The sequence below is a fragment of the Canis aureus genome, chromosome 25 (genome assembly GCF_053574225.1).
Source record: "Canis aureus isolate CA01 chromosome 25, VMU_Caureus_v.1.0, whole genome shotgun sequence".
Lineage (NCBI taxonomy): Eukaryota > Metazoa > Chordata > Mammalia > Carnivora > Canidae > Canis > Canis aureus.
This window is the reverse complement of record NC_135635.1, coordinates 41,149,930-41,172,093: the sequence shown is the minus strand read 5'-3', so window position 1 is coordinate 41,172,093 and position 22,164 is coordinate 41,149,930. Positions and strand designations below refer to the sequence as shown.

The window sequence follows — 22,164 nt, the reverse complement described above, 5'->3', positions numbered from 1 at the left end:
TCCGTGCCTCATTTTTTTGTCTTAATGTGAGGAGACTGAAAAACCTACCTTATAGGATAATTTGAAATTTAAATAAATTAATGTTATCAATGTAAAACTCAGAGTCATTCATTTAGATATTTTAAACACCGCTTAGTGATTTGCATGCAAGTTCTTCTCATACATATGAGGAAGTCAACTGGTAGGCTGAATCAAAGAACAAGTTTATAGACAGTCTTTATAAAAGAGAGGTGAAGGAGGGAAGGAAAAATATAAACAATCTGGGAGTAGTGAATCCAGTTTGAATAATTTAGGGGTAAATTCAATAGCTAGAAGCTAGAGAAGCAATTAGCCTGGGCACTCTGACCAAAATTGGTCCTTAAGTAGGCCATGTAGAAATATGTAAAACAAGACAAAAACAATTTCAGTTGTTTATGGATTCTCCAGAAAATCTTGAGAGTTTAGCTGTGGGGAAGACATTCCAGGCTGTCTCCGCAATGTCTGTTCATCAGCACCACTACCTTAGTTAGGTCAGGTCTATCTACTCATTCTTATAAGAATTTCTCAATATACATAAAGCATGCATAACAATCCTTGTTACATGGTAAGCAGTATGATTGTTCTAATGTAGTTTAACTTCAAGGGAAAGGAGATTAAGAATGGAGTATTAAATCTGAGGACGGAAGAGAATGGAGAAGTAGGTGCAGGGGTACCACTAGTTGTTTCTCAGTCAAGATGGTAGAATTGCTCTCCCAAATTGGACGTAGTCCAACCACTACTATAGGATAGTTTGGAATTTCTACATCACATTGATTATTACACTCAGAAATTCTATAGGTGTGCATTTGGTTGGCAGGAGAACTAAAGGCACACTTGGATGAGAAGATTAAGCTTTACAACCAGAAGTATCCAGGACTACTAAAAATAATTCGGCATACGAAGAGAAAAGGTCTTGCTCAAGCACACAACACTGGCAGGGAAGTGGCCACGGCTGATGTGATTGCTATCTTGGATGCTCATGTTGAAGTGAACGTTGGGTGGTAAGGCTCCAGGAATTTTCTTCTTTTAAGAAAGAGGAGAAAGGAGATATTGTACATGTGCTACATAAAAGACAGGATATTGTAGAAATAGGGAAAGACAGCACTGGACCTCAAACAAAAAAATATCCAAAGACAGGGTGTTTTTACTCAGGAACTTTGCTTGGCTAAGGAAGTAGCCTAGTGTTAGAGAAAAAAAACAATTGGTGTGGAGCGTTGACAACTGGACCCTGACCCTGACTTTGCCAAATAACTTCGTGACTGGATAAGTCATACCTAACTAGACATTTATGCCTTACCTATAAAATGAAGAAATTATCTTTTGATAATTCCTAAGGTTTTTCTCAGCCTTGAAATTACATGTTACAAGGAAGTTGTGTTCTTTGGAGAATCAAATAGTAAAGAAACATCATTTTTTGAAATATATTTTATTTATTTATTCATGACAGACACACACACACACACACACACAGAAGCAGGAACATAGGCAGAAGGAAAAGCAGGCTCCCCCCCCACCGCCCGGGGATCCCAGCTTGGGACTTGATCTCAGGACCCCGGGATCATGACCTGAGCCAAAGGCAGACACTCAACCACTGAGCCATCTAGGTGTCCCAAGAGACATCATTTTAGAAACAGGGAGACCCCAAAATTAATGTAAATTTAGACAGAATACCAATAGTCCTGTTCACAATGACTTGAGAATGGTATTTGTGTACCAATCCCAAATCTGCTCTTGACATAGGTTACCTGCTAGCAGCCTCAGCTATCCTGAAAACTGCATAGATTCTCTGCACTCTGGAGAATCCTACTCACAACTCAGCACAGCCTAAATGAAAAAGGGGCTCAATGTCAGGTGCTTTAAAAAGTTATGTTTGCTTGCTTCGACTTACTTTCATATCCAACCTGGATTTGTTACACACTCTTTTTCTAGGGCAGAGCCCATTTTGGCTAGGATTCAGGAAGACCGCACCGTGATTGTGTCTCCTGTGTTTGACAATATTAATTTTGACACCTTTGAACTGGATAAATATGCATTGGCAGTTGATGGGTTTAACTGGAAACTATGGTGCCGCTATGATCCACTTCCAGAGGCCTGGTTTGATCTGCATGATGTCACAGCTCCAATAAAGTAAGTCCGAGGTTTAGGGAACTTGACTGGCACATCAGGAAGGATGGTAGGTTTTGTTTATCTTTTATGGTACTGATGGGAGTGAGTGGGAAAAGTGAAGGAGATAGGGTAACGGACAGAGGATAGAGGGAAAAAAAAGCTAATTCCAGATAAGAAATTATAGAAACTTAAGGGTAAATCCCCAGCAGTGCAATTGCTGGGTCGTAGGGCAGATCTATTTTTAACTCTTTGAGGAACCTCCACACAGTTTTCCAGAGTGGCTGCACCAGTTCACATTCCCACCAACAGTGCAAGAGGGTTCCCCTTTCTTCACATCGTCTCATGCAATATTACTTAGCCATTAGAAACGACAAAAACCCACCATTTGCTTCAAAGTGGATGGAACTGGAGGGTATTATGCTGAGTGAAATAAGTCAATTGTAGAAGGACAAACATTATATGGTCTCATTCATTTGGAGAATATAAAAAAATAATGAAAGGGAATAAAGGGGAAAGGAGAAAAAATAAGTGGGAAATATCAGAAAGGGAGACAGAACATGAAAGACTCCTAACTCTAGGAAAGGAACTAGGGGTGGTGGAAGGGGAGATGGACGGGGGGTGGGGGTGAATGGGTGACGGGCACTGAGATGGGCACTTGATGGGATGAGCACTGGGTGTTATTCTATATGTTGACAAATTGAACACCAATACAAAATAAATTTATAAAAAATAAAATTAAACTCAAGTGTGAAAAAAATTATAGAAACTTTAGACTAAGGGCTTTCAAACAAAAATCAAAGTATGTAATGTATTAAAAAACACTTGAGGCGTTTTAAACATTTATCAGGCTATGAAATAGGGATATAAAGATGAAAACGATGTAATTTCAATATAATTGGAGAAGGGCTATGGTGGCATGAGGGTAAGGAAGGCTACATATACTTAGTTCAGCCTGAGAGTTTAGGGAAAGCCTTCAGGATAAGAAGAGGCTTGAGTAGACTTTTGAAAGTCAAATCATCATTGACTTCCTGCCCTTCACCACCCTGACCCATTCCTCATCAAGTGGTTACTAACTCTCTTACTATGTGTTCTATAGGAGTCCTTCCATCATGGGCATCCTGGCTGCCAACAGGATCTTTTTGGGAGAGATCGGATCTCTGGATGGTGGGATGCTGGTCTATGGAGGAGAGAATGTGGAACTTAGCTTGAGGGTGGGTACTTTTCCTTCTCATTATGAGACAAAACAGAAGGGTAATAATTGGAGAATAGTAAGGTCTTCAGTATTTTGGAATAAGGTTGAATGTCATTGGCTCAAGAGATGGACAGATTCTCATGTTTCTGAGTCACTAGAAATAGGCAGTAAAACTTCTGGAGTGGAGCTTTCTGGTTTAGGTTTATATAATCTGGGAGATATGGATGGAGAGAGGTAGAATTGAGCCTCAGCAGATGGTGTTCTTATTTCCCTTAAGGGAAATAAGCATACCAAGCATTTTCCAAGCATCTCCTAGATTTCATGCATAAAATATCCCTCCTATAGTATTCCTTTTGCTGCTTCTGTATAACCTATAAGCCTTTGTTAAAAAGCCTTGCCTCTTATATTTGTGATTGTTCTTATTAGTTTATATTTCTTTCACCTTCCTGTCTAAGGCTGACCTTTAAAAAAAAGGCAGCAAAAGGTAGTGAAAATTACATGAGTATTGGAGATAGACTTAAGTCCAAATTCTATCACTTGAAAGTTTGTGTTATTTTGGGTAGCATACAAGCTCTCTAAGCCATGGCTACTACATCAAGCACCCAGCATGCTGAGTGACATGTGCCTTATGCTCATTAATGGTGGATGAAGATGATGATAGGATGTATGGAAGGCATTGTAAAAAATGCTGAACTTTGGTCTCTAATCCTAACTGCTACCTCACTGTGGGCTGAGCTTCCATAAAATGGCTTTTTTCTCCCCAAGCCCTGAAATTCTGTGCCTGAGACCAGGTGATCTCTGGTCCATTACAGTGTTTGGAAGCATTTAATATTTTCTTTTTTTTTTAAAGATTTTTATTTATTCATCAGAGACAGAGAGAGAGGCGCAGACATAGGCAGAGGGAGAAGCAGGCTCCATTCAGGTAGCCTGATTCAGGACTCAATCCCAGGACTCTGTGTTCACACCCTGAGCTGAAGGCAGACACTCAACCACTGAGCCACCCAGGCTTCCCATATTTAATATTTTCTAAAGTCACTACCTTTTATTTCTTTTACTTGGAACTGATAACTCTAGGATTACATATTGTACCCAATTAAGACCTAACCAGGACCTTACATTTATGTGTTAATAAACACATTGTGAGTCCCTATCTGGGTTATACCTTTAAGCCACAGTAATTGTTGGACAGAGAAAGCTATTGTTTTGCATGGTTGTCCTGATTATTTTTCTCTTTTATGAGACGAAGAGAGGCATCCTTGTTTCATCTACCTCATAAGGATAATGGTACTGTTAAAATGTAATAAATATTTTTAAATGATTTATACAGATATTAATTAGAATCCTTGTTTGGCTTCTGTTAGAGAGGCTAAAATAACAGGTTTAAATATGATAGAAATTGTCTCCCCCCGCCCCCCAGAACAGTTTGAACAGTTCAGGATTGAGATGGGAGCTTTCAGGTGATGGGCACTAAAACTAAAGCTCTTCCATCTTGTGGTTCTGCCATCCTTGACATCACACCAGTATTCTGTTTAGTAGGAAGAGAAAGACAGAGCATGCTTTCCTTTTTAAGGTACTACCTGAAAGTTGTATGTTATTTCCCCTCAGATCCTATCTGCCGCTGCTGGTCATATGGCCACTGTGAGCAAAAGAGTATGGAAGATGTAGATTTCAGCTAGTTGTTTATGTGTGCAGTTATTCCTTCTATAACTGTAAATGTAAAGGGGAATAGATACTGAGCATACAATTAGTCTCTAGCACAAAAATATAAATGTAGAAATAAGTATTTCATGCACGGTACTTAGCAAAATCCTAAGATGACCTTAATGACATTATGGCTGAGGTTTCCTACCTCCCATAGCTTCCACGATTTTGGAACCCCAATTCCCCCAGTTAGGAACCCAAGCCCTTCTTACCTAATTCATTACCATTTTTGAGTTCCCCTGCTTTCTTCTGCTGCTGCCTCTCTATTTCCATTCCCCCACTCCATATTGAACTCCATTATTTTAGTTTTCACAAGAAATTTTCTTTCTTTTAACATTTTGTGCTTGTTTGATAGGTTTTGCTGGAAATGTAGGGAGTGTCAGGGAAGGGCCATTCTTTTCTTTTTCTTGGATAAAATAGTTCTATGTGTCTCCAGTTTCCTTAGTTTGTGTGTGTGGCTATTTGCTTTTTTTCATTTTTTAAAAATTTAAATTTGATTAGCTAACATTGGCATTGGCTAGCAATTATGCATCTTATTTGCCTTTTAAAACCTCTCAGCACTTGTTAAGATCTGTGTTTCTCCCATGACAGATCTTGGGAAACATCAGAACTGCCTGGAATGTTTTATTCTGACATCTAGAGGCATGGCAGTGATAGTACACATGGAAGTGTATAAATGGAGATGGACTTTTGGGACTGATGTTCAAGAAAGAAAACCAGTATCAAGCATCTTCTGTTTTCCTGGCCCCTTGTCAGGGACCATGCTCACTGCCTGGATTCAGAATCCAGCTCTGTCATTTACTTGCTGGTAAATGTGGGCAACTTACTTAAATGAGGATAATAATAGTATCTGCATGGTGAGGATTAAATTCATGAAAAGCATTAGGGTAATATGTGCCACAGAGCAAGTCACTGTTATTATAAGCAGAAACTTTGTGTCGCTGTGTGTGTTAGACACTCACCCACACACACACACACACACACACACACACACGCACAGAGAATGAGATTGAAGGAATGTTTGGCAAGTGGGAATAAATTGAAAGAGTAAAATTTGAAAGCTGTTGGTCAAGGATAATAGTTAACATTACTTCATAAATGGCAATCATGACTTTTATATTTTGCTTGAATTTAAGGTTTCTTTCTCATGCCAACTTTTTTTTCTTCTCTGAATTCTTGTGGACTGGAAACTACCACCAACTAAAAAAATTGGAGTAAATTTGTATTTGAAGTTTGAGATGCTTGGCTTCAGAAAATAAAATCTGAAAATAAATCAGTTGTAACCTCCACATGATTCTGGAAACTAATAAAAAGAAATGGAAGGATAATAGAAGAAAAGAACCATTTCAAGTTAAAAATCATAGCCTTTTATGGACACTTGTTATGCCATTTATTCCTCCTGACAGTTTTATGCCCTTTTGTGGATAATTTACCTGAGATTCAGTGAGGGGAGAGTGTTTTGCCCCTGGTTGCCAGGTGTACAGTGATAGTCAGGATTTGAACACAAGTCAGTCTGACTTCAAAGCCTGACTTTTTATCACTTTGCCATTTTGAGTTTTAGAGGATGAGGGAGGAGAAAGGAAGAAAAAATTTTGAAAGTCAGATAAGGAGACTGACCCTTCAGGTAGTTAACAGAACCAGCAGGACCTAAGTTGCTCACTCTCATCTCAGAGGCTCCCTTGGACATGAATGTAGTAGGTTTCTAACCACTTTCAGATAGACTAATTAACTCCCAGGAACTGCACTTTTCTTGGGAAACTGGAGTCATTATATCAATCTAATATCATTAGATAGTTTTATCATTTATCTAAAGATCATATTTTTAAGCCAGATATTAGAATATGTGGCCTGACAAGTATGTTTGTACTCATCGGGATGGCAAAGAAGAATATTTATAATTATATCATGAGTCATAGTATCTCTTGGTCAAGAATTATTTGTATTAGTCATCTATTGCTGTGTAACCAGATTATCACAAAGATGATGATTCCAAGCAAGGTGCATTTACCATCTCAGTTTCTGTGGATTAAGAGTGGCTTAACAGGGTCGTCTACAAAGCTGCAGTCAAGGTACTGGCCAGGGCTAGGTTTTCATTTAGGATTGACTGGGGAAAGATCTGCTTCCAAGCTCATGTAACTGTTGGCAGCGCTTGGTTTCTTGAAGCCCTCCAGACTGAAAAAGCACTCAGTTTTTTTTGCTGGCTATCAGTTGGAAGTTGCCCTTAGTTTCTTGCCCTGTGGCCTTTTCATCATGGTGTCTTACAACATAGTGGCTTGCTTCTTCAAAGCCAGCATGAGAGCATGTCTCCTAGCCAGATGGATACTGCAGTCTTATATAGTGTAATCACACACATGCAATCATGTACCTCCTGTTACCTTTGTCATATTCTATTGGATAGAAGATCACAAGCTCACACTCAAAGGAAGGGGATGAGTTTAGGGTGTGAACACCAGGAGGCAAGGATCGTGGGGGTCCCTGAGAGTTTGTCTACCACATTGCTTTATATCTAGCATGCAGATATAAACAAAGGGGGTCTTGAGAAGTGAAGTCTAGTGAGATTGGATCAAAGTGTGGTGCCTTTCAGGACTTGCTACTTCCTTGGGGATAATAGAGCAGAGGCAGTTTTTCTTTTGGTCTGTTCAGGAAGATTTCCAGGACTTTTGGAACTGTCTGAACAATGAGAGAAGCATTTTGGTAGATTTCTAATGAAGGTTGTTTTAGGTCATATTGGTTGAGAGGTCATATTGAAATGGGAGTGGAAGGACTGAATTTACATTCTTTAAAAATGATACCAAAATGTGGTCTCTGTGTGTCTACAAGTTATGCCTCTTCTTGGTCATGGGCCTAGCCTTCCCAGGTGACTTTCTTTTATTCTTTTGCAGGTGTGGCAGTGTGGAGGGAGAGTTGAGGTCTTGCCTTGCTCCAGGATTGCTCACCTAGAGAGAAACCACAAGCCATATGCCTTGGATCTTAGTGTTGCCTTGAAGCGCAATGCTTTGAGAGTGGCTGAAATCTGGATGGATGAGTACAAACACATGGTCTACTTGGCCTGGAACATACCTATCCAGGTTTGTCATGAAATTGAACAGAAGCAGAGAAGAATGAAGGAGAAGGGGACAATACTGGTAGGAAAAGGGAGGGATAGAGTGAAAGCGCCATCTTGGCCCCCCAAAATTAGCATAAAGTATTGATGGTGCAATGATAATGACCACCTAACATTAACATAGTAATACTATGCTCCAGGCAGTCATTCATCATTGCAGCATATCTATGGGGTAGGTTTTGTTTTTATTCTTCCACGTTTACAGATTAAGAAACAGAAGCACAGAGATTTGTAAGGAACTTGTTAAAGGTAATAAAGTAATAAGCAGGAGAGATATGATTCAAACCAAGGAATCTTCAAGATTTTGTTCTTTTTTTTTTTTTTTAAAGATTTATTTATTTAAGAGAGAGAGTGTGCACACACAAGCAGGGGCAGGGGCAGACGGAAAGGGAAAAGCAGACTCCCTGCTGAGCAAAGGCAGATGCTAAACCGACTGAGCCACCCAGACACCCCAAGATTCCATGTTCATGTATCATCTATACTGGAGGGGTTCCTTGTGAGGCAGGGCTGGACATCAGGAATTCATGGGACATGGCAGCTGGATGTGGGATGGTGGGAGTAGGGACTGTCACCCTGCTGGATGTATACAAATGAGGATGGCCTTCTTGGCTAACATTAGCCACCTGAATTTGGCATATGCTGCTGTCTTCTATCCTTGAGCTGCGGCTCTGGGCTCAAGCATTCCTTCCCTAGGATTCCCCACAGATATCACTTGTAGAAACTCTCCCTCAACCTTTAAATCTTGCTACCAGAATATTCCTTTTTAGAGCCTTTTCTGGCTATTATGAGGAGTATTTTGTTGTGCCTTACTGATGTAAATATTATCTCAAATGGGAGCAGTCTGTTTTAGCTTGCTAATGATGAGAAATAAACTTGAGTGGCTCTACTACTATGCAGGCTTTGCAAGTGCCTTGAAACCAGCAGAGATTACTAGCATTCAAGCTCTTCCCACTTTCCCTGAAAAACGTCAATTATCAAGGTTACAGGCTATCAGAAAAATGTTTCATTCCCTCGTGCATCATTCATACCCTTTGGTGGACTCAAGGATGTTGCAAAGCACAGATATACTTTATTTATAGAACTCTGGAATCGATTTTGGAGACATTTCTTCCAGAATGGCACTCCGGAAGAAACTGAAATGTAAAACTTTTGACTGGTATCTGAAAAACGTTTATCCAAGCCTGAAGCCAATCCACAACATTGTGGGCTACGGAAGAGTATGTATCATGAAATTGCATCTCAGATTGTAAATATTTGGCTATAAGAGACAATGAGATTTGAATTGTATGACTGCTCAGAAAAAGGTTTCTAAAATCCATCCAGCCCAGGATTACCTTTCTACCCTTAACTCCTTTCTCAGCTTTTTGCCCCTGGGCTCTCTCAGTGTTCTTTTATATCTTGTTCCCCAGATCCCATTTCTTTTCCTTGTCTCTGCCTCTGGTTCCTTACTTTGCAAACTGTAGCCCTAGATCTGACTTCTCCATTTCTCAGCCAGCCAGGGTATCTGGCCTGCCGCCCCACCATATGTACTGTGACAGTCTAAGGGGTAGATGTTCCCAGGAAGGGGTATCACAGCAGGACCTCCTTCTAGCATATGTCTAGTGCATAGAAAATAGTTCCTGAGATCCCAAGCCCCTGCTTTCTTTTGGTTGGTAATTTCTGGCACCCTCAGAGTAGTGAGGAAAATGCAGGGCCTGGGGAGGCTTGAGGGCCTTCTTTCTCTTCCTCTTTCCAATGGTATTTTTTGTGTGTTTTGCCCTTTCAGATGAAAAATACACTGGATGAAAATCTCTGCCTGGATCAGGAACTTGTTTCAGGAAAAACCCTTATCATGTTTTACTGTTGCAAACGCAGTCTTCAGGTATCTTCCACAATCTCCCCTGCCCTGACAGGATGAGTCTGTTGTGGCTTAGCCCCTGGAGACCTTTGCCAGATTCAGACTAAGGGTTAGAGATGTTGGGAAGGCAGGAGCTGAGCATATTGAACAATGGGTAAGGGTGAAATCCAAAACTCTCCTTATAACTAAGCACTTCTAAATCCTTTCAAAAGATCATAGCTAGATAGTTCCACTTGAAGTACTGGGAGGATAGGTAGAAAGTATGCTCTGTCACATTCATTCTCAATAGTAATATTTTCATTGACAGTTACCTTGCGTCCTTATCCTTTTCCCTTTCCCTCACTATCTCCACCATTTTCCCACCACTCCTCATATGCCCTGGAAAGTGGGCAGGTGATGCTACCTGTGGCATCTTCTGTAGAGAAGGACAGAGAGGCTAGAGAGGAGAGAGGCTAAATGGAAGAGAAGAGATCTGACATTGAGTGGAAGATGCAGCTAGGGGAATTTTCCCCTGAGAATATTCACATCTATCTTGTTACTTTGTATGTTAGTCTCCCAAGGAATTTTTAGTGGTATGTAGGAAAGATAGCATATCCACACGACAAATGAAAACACCGAGACATAAAAAACAACCCACTTGTTCAAGCTCACCAAGCAAGAGGGTATTAGATTAAGAATTGGAAAGATTTATTGACAAGTTCATAGCTTGAGCTTGTGATGCCAGCATCTGAAGTTCAGGTGTGTGTGTGTGTGTGTGTGTGTGTGTGTGTGTGCATGCTTCAAAGATAATCTTCCTTGTCTATACAAGTCATGATTGTGTCGGAGCCCTTGTATGGAAACAGACAGGCTAGTGCCCCCTCCTCACACTTGGTCTTCTTCCTAGAGTCAACTGGGGATTGGGAAGAAAGAAGCAGAAGGGACTCCTTGTTACCCAGGAAAGTTCAGTGCCTCCCCCTCCCCCCATGGTGACTGAATGGGTAGAGGGCCCAAGAGTAATCTTCATGTCCTCTATAAGGTCAAGGGCCACCCCATTGACTATATCCATGACAGATTCCTTTGCTCTTTTTTAGAATGTCTACTACCACCTAACTGGGGAGCTTTATGTGGGGCCACTGATTGCAGAGGCAAATATTGATGATCACTGCCTGACAGACCCTGGAGATGGGGAGAAGCCCACTTTAGAGCCATGTTCCAAGGCAGCCCAAAACAGACTGCACATATACTGGGATTTTAAACCAGTGAGTCACATGTTTGTTTGTTTGTTTGTTTTTAAAGGATAAGCATATTCAAATCTAGTCTGCGAGGTTCATATTTGATTTGGTAGTGTTTTAGAAGAATTGGCTTTGTAGCAGTGTATAGGGAAAACATTGGAAATAGAACTGGGCATGGAACACTGAGTCTGTTGGTGAAGGTGAGTGGGTAAAGGAAGCAATATTGGAATCTGTTATAGCTTAACAGTTAAGAGTTTGGGTTTGGTCCTAGTTCAGTCACCATCAGCAATTTTCTAGCCCTCTCTGATACTGTTTCCTCATTTGTAAAATGGAGATCACAAGATCTACTTTAGAAGCCTGTTGGGAGGATTAAACGAGATAGTGTGCATAAAGAACTTAGCATGGTGCCTGCATGTAGAAAGTATCCAATGAATATTAGCCACTGTGATTGGTTTTAGTATTAATGGTAATCAGAGAATCTGGAGCCCTGGACTGAAATTTGATAGGGTCTAGTGTAAAAGCTCTGACTTTAATTTCAATATCAATCCATTGAGAACAGGGTGGAGGGAATCTGGCAAGACAATGATGCAAGGGCTCTGACTGAATACAGCCTGCATGTGAAGTCAGTGTTGTGGGGCTGCATTAAGCCACACTGGCACAGAGGTGATGTCCTGATGCAGGGAGCCTATGCTCTGTCTGCGATGGTACCGCTGAGCATTTTGGTACCACGTTAGGCTCAGGGACTACATGTTAACAGACATGGATCAGTCTAACTTATTTATTCCTGACTTAAAGTTAATGACTCTTTTGAGAATTCTTGAGACTCTTTTTTTCCAGGAAAACATATATATGCACATATGTGCACAACTTTGCTTACAATTTCAGAGGATTTTTGGATCCTAGATTAAGTCTTTTTGAACTAGGCGATATCAGTGAGAAGGAGGAGGAGAAGTTGTCTTTCTGCCCTACGCTTCCTGCTCCATATGGAAATATACATAACTCTATGGAAGGCTATGCTCTTTCTTAAGCTTTTGTGTATGTGTTGTTCCCTCTCCTCCCACCTCTTTACTGAGCCAACTACACAGTGTACCTCTGGCCTTAGACATTGTCTTCTTTGGGAAGCCATCTGTGACTCTAAAGGACCAGGATGAGTGATTCGTACTCTCAGGACCCTTCCTATGGGTTTTATCTCATGATCACTTCTAAGTACCTCTTTACTTGCTTCTTCTCATCACTAGATTGTGAGCTGGAGGGTAGGGCCTGGGTTTTGCTGCTGCTGTTGTTGCTGTCGTTTTCTCTCTGGCATCTAGCACAGTGCCCGGAACATGGCAGGCACTCAATAAATAATTGCAGAGCCAATGAAAGATTGGCAAATCTGGAGGTACTAGCTTGGAGACATGAGCTTAGAGAAAAGCTGATGCTGATTTCATGAGGAAGAAGAGTTAGATTTGTACAGTGTCTACAAGAGGGCAGAGCTGAGACCGGTGACTGGAGATAAAGGAGACAGAGTTCAACTTAACGTAAGGGCAGGGGAGGGCTTTCTAACAGCCTGACAGCTTAAGCTGTCCTACAGAATAGTGAGCTGCCTAGCAAGGTGGTGAGCTTTCTATCAATGGCAATCGCCAAGCAGAGCATGTTTGACAGGCAGGCCCAGTGTGCTAAATGTGAGTTTTTGATGTCCTTAACAGTATCTTTTGTGTGCAGAAAATACTATTATAGTTTTACTGTAGCTCAAAAAATTAATATTAAATTTATTTAACTTATAAATTAAAAAACTATAGTTTTTCCTTTTAGCTTTCACATGCAGCTTAGAAATCTTATTATTTTATGTAAAAACCTAGCAGGTTTTAACAATCAATTTTTTTTCCATTTCCAATTTGTATGACTTTTATTTGTTTTTCTTGCCATGTTACATTAGCTAGAATTTCTAGTACTATGTTAAATGAGAATAGTGAGAGTTAATATCCTTACTTTGTTCCCAAATGCAGGGGGAAAGCATTGAGTCTTTCATCATTGCATATACATTAGCTGTAGATTTTTTTGTAGATGCTCCTTACCAAATTGAAGTAATTTACCCAAATTTCTAACTTGCTAAGAAATACTTCTTTTGTGAATGTGAGTTGGATTTTGTCAAATGCTTTTCCCTTGTCAATTGATATGATCATGTTTTTTCTTCGTTAGCTTGTTGATATGATGGATTACACTGATTAATTTTCTAAAGTTGAAACAGCCTCATGTGCCAGGAATAAATCACACTTACTCATGGTATACGCTTCTTTTCATACTTTATTGGATTTGGTTTGCTTGTATGTTGTTGAAGATTTTTGTGTCTAAGTTCATTCGAGGTAATGATCTATAGCTTTTTCCTTTCCTTTTTTAAATTTTGGTAGTGTCTTTGGTTTTAGTATCAAGTAATACTGGTAATACTGGTCTCATAAAGTGAGTTAGGAGGTGTTTCCTGTTTCTAATTGATAAAATTTGTCCTGTTGATAAAAATTTAGAATAGATGAGTTTCTGAAAGAAGCATTTCTAGAAGAGATTTCCTGGAAAAGATTGTCTTAAATTGATGTTAATCCTTTAAACACTTGGTATAATTCTCCAGTGGAACCATATGGTCCTGGAGGTTTCTTTTGCAGGGGCTTTTAAACCATGAATTAAAAAAAAATTTAAATCCTTTTGGCCTTGTGTGTACCCTACAAATTCCTGCCTGTGCTCAAAAGTATCAGTACAATCCCCTGAGCCTGAAGCCAAGTTCAGTGAGCCTGCCTTCCACTTTAGAACACCCAAGCAGGGACATTTTGCTCTTTGCACACTTCCTACATTCAGACCTGTCAGCTTTCTAGGCCTATGTGCACAGCCCAGCAGGCCATCTTCCTGGCACTTAAAATGAAAAAATTTTTTAATGGTTCAGGGCTATTCAGATAATTTATTTCATGTTGATTGAATTTCACTGCTTTATGGTTTTTAAGGAATTGGTCCATTTCTTAAAATTTATGAGTATAAAGTTATTTGCAATAATAAATAAATTTATTTATTTATACAGTGATATTATATCAGTTTCAAGTGTACGGCATAATATACCTAATTTATGCATATATTCCCAAAATGATCACCACAGTAAGTTTAGTTAGCATCCATCACCATATATAGCTACAAAAATTTTTTTTTCTTGTGGAGAACTTTTAAAATCTACTCTTAGAAAATTTAAAATAATGAAGATTTTATAATTTAATAAATGCCCTTAAACAGTATATACTATATTTATAAATCTAATAAGTTAAATTTTCTAGCTTAAGAATGTCAATTATATGATTTTAAATGAATGATTCTTAAATTCTACTATATGTTCCAAAAGTGTTTGTAATTTGGTAACTTTTTACAACGTTAATTATTCATTTTTTTAATTTTTATTTATTTATGATAGTCACAGAGAGAGAGAGAGAGAGCAGCAGAGACACAGGCAGAGGGAGAAGCAGGCTCCATGCACCGGGAGCCCGATGTGGGATTCGATCCTGGGTCTCCAGGATCGCGCCCTGGGACAAAGGCAGGCGCCAAACCGCTGCGCCACCCAGGGATCCCACGTTAATTATTCAACTACACATTTTGAAATTGGTATCACAAGGTTAATCTGTAAGACAATTTTTTAAAAACATAGCAGGCACTTAAAAATAGTTATTATACACAGAATCTAGCAAATACTATGTGTTTGATTCCTTTAACATCTCTTCTTGATCCTAAATCTCCTGGGAATTAAATATACAACTTACGCTAAAGAAAGAATTATAACATCCCAAACATTTTAAGGTTTGCCTTTCCAAGAGAATTTTGGGAAATCATTTTCCCAGCTGCCTGAAGTTGCTGATAGAATATAGATTCTGGCTGGGTGTGAGGTCTGGAGCTACAGGACACACAGGGGAATACTGCCCCCTCCGATGTCCAAGCTGGGTGCCTTTTCATGGTCACTGTGTCAAGGAGTCCAGAAGTTGAAGAGGGAGGTGATCATGTAGCTCACAGTGTGTTACCCAAGTCAGTTCATTCTATCTAGGCCTTTCCTGTCTACCTTATCTCTTAGGACCACAATTCTTTCAGGTAAATAAAATGACATTTGATGAGATGTTAGGCCCTTTGTGTTTTGTTTTCTTTGTAGACACAATTTACACATTCATTTCATTCTACCTAAAAGCTACCACAGATATTTTCAGAATTGAGAGAGAGATAAGACTAAATAGTCCTTTTGTCTTCTTCCAATGCCACAATGCACGGTTTGATTCAACCAGAGGAGGTAGGACTTCTGGAAACCACTGGCATCAGTGACTGAGAAGGGACCCAATTAGAAGAGATAAGACCTTTTTGAGACATCTGAATTTTTTTTTTAAAGATTTTATTTATTCATTAGAGACAGAGATGTAGAGACACAGGCAGAGGGAGAAGCAGGCTCCATGCAGGAAACCCAATGGTGGAACTCGATCCCAGGACTCCGGGACTATTAAGATATTTTCCATATTAATTTTGACCTACATTCTATATTATTCTTTACAGTATTGTCTTAAAAGAAAATGAGCGCTTTAAAAGGGTCATAATTAATTTGAGGGTTCTGACTGGTGTCAGGGTTTTTCATACAGAGAGCTAAACTGCTTTCTGCAACTGTGTTCACCAGCATGACAGCATTCCCACAGATATCAATTCCTTTTTATTTATTTATTTATTTATTTATTTATTTATTTATTTATTTATTTTTAATTTTTATTTATTTATGATAGTTACAGAGAGAGAGAGAGGCAGAGACACAGGCAGAGGGAGAAGCAGGCTCCATGCACCGGGAGCCCGATGTGGGATTCGATCCCGGGTCTCCAGGATCGCGCCCTGGGCCAAAGGCAGGCGCCAAACTGCTGCGCCACCCAGGGATCCCTTCCTTTTTATTTATTGAACCCTGACTGCATATGGCCTCCTTATTCTCACTGCATATCCCAGAGCTCTTCTTCCTGTCACTCCATCTGGAAGACTTTCCATGATGACCTTTACTCAAACTCTCCAGTATTTCAGCTGTGTCTCTACTCTTCCTCATTGCAAAGTTCAGACATCTCGGGACGCCTGGGTGGCTCAGCAGTTGAGCATCTGCCTTTGGCTCAGGGCGTGATCCTGGAGACCCAGGATCAAATCCTACATCAGGCTCCCTGCATGGAGCCTGCTTCTCCCTCTGTCTGTGTCTCTGCCTCTCTCTCTCTCTCTGTGTCTCTCATGAATAAATAAAATCTTAAAAAAAAATAGCAGTCAACACCCCCCAAATTAAAGCCAAACTAAAAATGTATAAGATCCAGATGAACACAATGTAAAGGAAACCGGAGGAGTCTGAAGAAGTTGTAAAAAATACTTCCAAAGGACATGTCACATGGAAGTGGAGAGAAAATGAAAAAAAAAAAAAAAAAGTCATTGGCTTTATTTAAAAAATCACAATAAATTATAATGGCCAAGATTTGTTGAGTACATATAATGTACCAGACACTAATTTAATCCTTACATAAATCTTATAAGAGAAATGTCATCATTAGCTCTACTTCACTAATGAAGTAACTAAACCACAGAGAAGTCAAAACATATTACCAAGATCACACAGCAGAGTAAGTGTCCAGAATCAAACACAGAATCTTATCCACTGTTTGTTATTGCCTCATCGCTTGGGAAGTTTGATTCTGAAAGAGAGAAAAGCACTGAATTTTGGTTAAAAAAGATGGTAGAACTAAGGGTTCTTTTCTCACTCTAATATTGGGACATTTGGGTATATTTAAAGTCAGTAGAAAAGGAATCTGCCCAGAAGGAGAAATAACAGAACAATGTTAAACAGGAATAGTCTTTTCTCTGGCATGCTGGAGGGCTGGGCTCAGAGCAGAGGGCTGCTAAACAGTAGAGACAGAGGCAGGGCAACTCCTTTGAGACCACCCACAAGCATTATGCTAAGTGTCACTCAAGGCATTTGGGGGAAGGGCTAGACTGGCTGGCTGTGTGATCTTCTCAACAAGTGAAAAAAAAAAAAGGCATTTAGTGAAAGTGAGCATCAAGGGGATGAGGACCAGGGATAAAAAGTGCTGAGGAGGGGACACCTTGGTGGCTCAGCAGTTAGGAGGCTGCCTTCAGCTCAGGTCGTGATCCCAGGATACCGGATCAAGTCCTGCCTCCTGCTTCCGGCTCCTACGGGGAGCCTGCTTCTCCCTCTGCCTATGTCTCTGCCTCTCTCTCTCTCTCTCTGTGTGTCTCTCATGAATAAATAAATGCATCTTAAAAAAAAAAAAAAGGTGCTGAGGAGGTCTTGAAGAGTATCCCTAAGGACTAAGCCAAGTTTTAAGCCAGACTGCTGTAGGTATATTTGTGGGCTAGTCCTGCTTGGTTGGTGGATCCTCTCCAGGAGTATCCTGTGAGCTTTAAGTGGGGCCTACAGAAAGGAGCAGTGGAGGTGATAGGAGGAGTTCAAGAACCAGGGGAGGCTGAGTGACTGAGTGACTGCCCACACTGGGCAGGTTCACCTGTGAAGGTGCACCTGGGGCATTTCAGTGTGGCCAGGACAGTCAAGTTTAGGGGAACAATGTTGTGGGGGGGCATTTTGTGATGGGAAGAGATGAGAGAGGGTTTGGACATACTGCTGTAGCCTTGGTGGTAGGTTCCAAAGTGGGACAGTGAGATCAAGGTCTCTCACTGTACATTTATATGGAAGCTGTTAACTCAGGATGGCAGTAGGGGGGCAGTGTATAAAGGGAAAATAATTTCACCAGGACACTGAAATAGATTCTGTGAATGATTCCTGCAAAGAGGTGGAGAGGGGTTTAGGGAATGGGAGGGCTTTGGAAGAAGAGGACAGGATCAGGACAAATGTGTGATGACAGTTGTTGTACCATAGATATAAGGAGGAAGGAGCTCAGGGGGCAGGAGATGGCACATAGGAACAAAGAGAGAGATGACCCTTCCTCTTCTCCCATTAGAGTGGGAAGAGGCAGAGATGTACTAACATTTACTGCACATCTTTTGTGCCAGGTACAAGATGCTCAATAAATATCAACCAATTATGTTAATTCAATTCATATTAATTTTAACCCTAATACTAACTATAAACCCATTTTATAGGTGAGGAAATTGAGACTTAGGCTAGGTAATTTGCCTGAGGCCCTCTGCTGTATGTGGTGGAGTAGGGATTTAACTCAGACTCTTTGGCTCCTAAGCCCATAATGTTCCCAGTAGTAAACCTTGGTGAAGCCCCCAGAAGAGAAGAGGTAGGAACTGCCTCCTACAGTGGTGGAGAAAACAGGCTGAGATGCTTGAATGTAGCTTCTACTCATCTGGCCAGGGAGCCTCACTGAGGAGGGAGGGAGAATCCTGATGGGTTTTATGAGCTCAGGGATGAAGATGTGGAAAGGAAGGCCAAGTAGAGAGGGCCATGGCTCTCTAAAACATGTCATGTGTAGCCAGTCACATTGCCCTGATGCTTCAACCTCATGAAAGGCAGATGATAACAGGAACCCAGCCCAGCCTTGTTTCTCCCAGATCTGTGGTTCATCTGCCATGGTACTAGTAGAGAAAGCACTAGGTGGTCTAATTCTACTCTTTGCTTCATTTTCCCTCTGGATTACTGGCAGAAGATTTAGCAACCCTTCAAGTATGTCACTGAGTGCAGCAGGAAAAGCAGCAGCAGAGGAGATGAGAACATTTCAATAGCTTGACTCTGTCTCTTCTCCCATCCAGGGAAGAGCTGTCATGAACAGAGCTACCAAGCGATGTCTGGAAATGAAGAAAGACACTTTGGGCACCTATGTGCCTGTGCTCCAGAACTGCACCACACAAGCATGGACAATACAGTACACCATGCAAAACTGGGGTCAAACTAACATCCAATGATCCTCAGAGAGCCTGGATTTGGGATACCAGTTCTTGCCACTGGCTTCTACTACTAAAGCTGCTCAAAGTAGAAGAGGGTGAGAACAGGAAAGTATGCGTGTATGTTTACTGTGGCTTCAGTCTGCAACACATGGGATGTGGGGAGATGAGGTCTATGCATGTGTCAGGATGCCCAGGCTGGAGAGGGGTGAGGAAACTCTCTTCCAGATTCCCTTGGAAAGTCATGATATATATCAAATGCCATTCTTGGAAACTCCTTGAAATAAGCACCATCATCTGGCTGCTATGTGGGAAGAGAACTAGGAGGGTGGAAGTCTATCGTTGACTTCTGCCAACACTGTTTAGTCTTCATTCCTGACAACTACTATTGCCATCTGCCCCACACATCCTCCCCCAGCCCATATGCTCAGAGACTCCCCAGACAGCCTGGGGGCTGCTCCACAGGAGAGGCTGGGTCATCATTGGGCTGGCAGCATGACAATGATTCAGGTGGCACCAATTCTCTGAAGGTGTGTTACCACTGCTGTTCCCCTTTTCTGAACTGTCCTGAAAGATGCAGCAAATAGACGAATAATCTTTAAAAATCCCTCCATCTCCCCACCCCACAACAGCAGTTTTATTTGGATTACTCAATCCCTCTCATACCAAAGAGATTCTGAAGGCTAAGGGTAGGCGAGAGAACATGTCTCCACTAATCCCAGATCTGCACAGTGCATAGAGGATGGTAGAAAAAGTCCAAGTCTATCTGAGTCTTTAAGTAGCTTATAACACATAATAGACTTGATTACCTATTTCTTTTTATTCTCCCTGCAAATTATGGAAAAATTGAGGCTTGGAACAGAGAGGCATTACTTTTTGGGACACAAAGAAGGGATTGCAGGCACAAACTTAAAACCAAGGGTCCTTACTGTCATCCACTGGATAAATCCTTTCCCTTAGTTTAGTGAATTGGGAAGATACGTCTAGGGATGCCAATTTTGGCAAGGTCCTGGTGGTTGGTGGGAGTAGGCACCATGGGAGGAGAGGAGGTAGGATGTAATGTGGGTATGTTGTGTTGTGTGTTCACCTTTTGAGATTATGCAGACTGGTCCCTTCCTTGAGAGGGTCACCTTTTTCTTTTAGTCTTATGTTAGTGCTACTTGGTTATGACTCTGGGAAGAGGCTACCTTTAGGCATTGGGCAGACAGGACACTGATAATTTAGTGCAGAATTGAATAAGCTAAACATTTTTTAAAGTAAACTCTTAGAAGTGTATAAGTCATAAGTGTATGGCTTGATAAAATTTCCACAGTGATCAAATCCATATCGAGAACTAAAACTTTACCACAGGTAAGATTTTATTATGAAAAAATTCAGGAACAGGATAAAGCAAATAAATAACTTCTAGTTTCTTCATAGCAAATTGAAGGGAAAATGCAATTCACAGCAAAGCTTTTTTTTTTTTTTTAAAGTTTGTACCCATTGGAAGGATGGACAAAAAAATGGGAAATATCCTTAAACATATGAAAAGATGTTTAATCTCACTCTGAGAAATGCAAATTAAAATGGTACTGAGATCATTTTTTCACTTAAATAGGTGAAAATTAAAAAGTATGATAACCATTCTGTTAGCAAGGTTGTGGGAAACAGATATCTCCTATTTTGATGATAGGGATGCAAAGTGGTACAATCCTTTTGGAGGGATGTTTGGCAGTATTTAAAAGTACTATAGGGGGTCCTGGGTGGCTCAGTTGGTTAAGCATAACAACTCTTGATTTCAGCTCAGGTCATGATCTCAGGACATTGGGATCTGCAGCTCAGCAGGGAATCTGCTTAAGATTCTCTTCCCCCATCCCAGCCCTCCCCCTGCTCATGCACATGCATACATTCTCTCTCTTGCTCTCAAATAAACAAATAAATCTTTTAAAAATACTATATGTGCATTCTCTTACTTGTGCCAGCAATTCTACCTTGAGAAATTCACACCTCTAAAAAATAAGAAAATACTTATGTATAAATGAATTATTTGCAGTATTGAATTTAATTGTAAAGTGTTGGAAATGAACTACCTGTTCAAACATCAGACTGGTTGAGTACATCCATACAATGGAGTACTATGCAGCCATGGAAAATAACTAGAACATTTCTTTGAATAGATATGGAATGATTTCCAGTGTGAAAAAAGAAAAATTGCATTTATAGTTTATACCTTTCAGGTAAGAGATAAGGGGAAAATATACGTATATCTGTTCATTTCTGCAAAATGAAACATAAAGATAAACCAGAAACTAATGAGATCAGTTACCTACAGATGGTATTGGTTAGAAATAGAGTAGAAAGGACTGAGGATAGAAACAGGTTTAGAAAGGATGTTGGCAGAGTGACATTTCTCATATATTCAAAACATAAATACACAAACCCAACAAGGATAAAGGGAAATCCAAAATGGAGTGCAAATTAAAAAAGTGAACTTATCTCTGTTTCTCTATTTTACGCAGTCATTCTGAGCACACTCAGCATCCAACATGCAGATCTTGGTTTCTAAACGTTTTCTAGTAAAAGGAATTAGGGCTCCTTGGAGAAATATTTGATTTTAGGTCTGGGGCCTTAGACATTTTCCTGTGCTAGAAAATAAAGAAATGCTCCACGAATGATGGCGACATGTCACAACCTATAGCAGGCAGATCCAAGGGGTTCTCACTGGCCAAATCTAGGACAATTTGAGCATTAAAATAAATGATGCTTTTATTATATAGATTAAAAGCAATAGGATAAAATAAGAATCCATGAGTTCATACCAATAAAGGAATGGTTGGACAGGTGGATGAATGAAGAAATAAGGAGAAGGGAAAATTCTTCTTTAGAGTAGATTGCCAATTAAAAAATGTAGGAAGAAATCTGGAATTAGAAAATTATTTGACAAGCCATAGCTAAAATTGTTTCAGGCAATAATGTTAAATAGATGTTAAAATTAATGGGTGATGAGAAATAGAATACATACATAATATCAAAGTAACCCTCCAGAAGATATTTGTTAATTTGTAGTTAACAAACATAAAACTGTAATTTCATGGTGGAGAAAGCTGGCAGACACTATCTTAACTGAGTGGTAAATGTTAATATCATCAGTTACTGG

The 22,164-nt window shown here is 40.2% G+C and overlaps 1 protein-coding gene across 6 annotated transcripts in view; it reads left to right on the top strand.

The window, feature by feature from the left end:
- Positions 1-22,164, top strand: part of GALNT8 (polypeptide N-acetylgalactosaminyltransferase 8) — a 134,728-nt gene that overhangs the window by 37,282 nt on the left and 75,282 nt on the right. For 3 of the 6 annotated variants that reach the window (XM_077871361.1, XM_077871358.1, XM_077871363.1), the window contains 7 exons: positions 836-1,019; positions 1,948-2,145; positions 3,221-3,335; positions 7,900-8,085; positions 9,200-9,337; positions 9,886-9,981; positions 11,028-11,195. In XM_077871361.1, the coding sequence (XP_077727487.1) occupies positions 836-1,019; positions 1,948-2,145; positions 3,221-3,335; positions 7,900-8,085; positions 9,200-9,337; positions 9,886-9,981; positions 11,028-11,195 (1,085 nt within the window). Of the gene's footprint in view, positions 1-835; positions 1,020-1,947; positions 2,146-3,220; positions 3,336-7,899; positions 8,086-9,199; positions 9,338-9,885; positions 9,982-11,027; positions 11,196-18,896; positions 20,959-22,164 lie in introns of those variants that run through there. The other 3 variants (XM_077871360.1, XM_077871359.1, XM_077871364.1) reach the window with 3 other exon arrangements.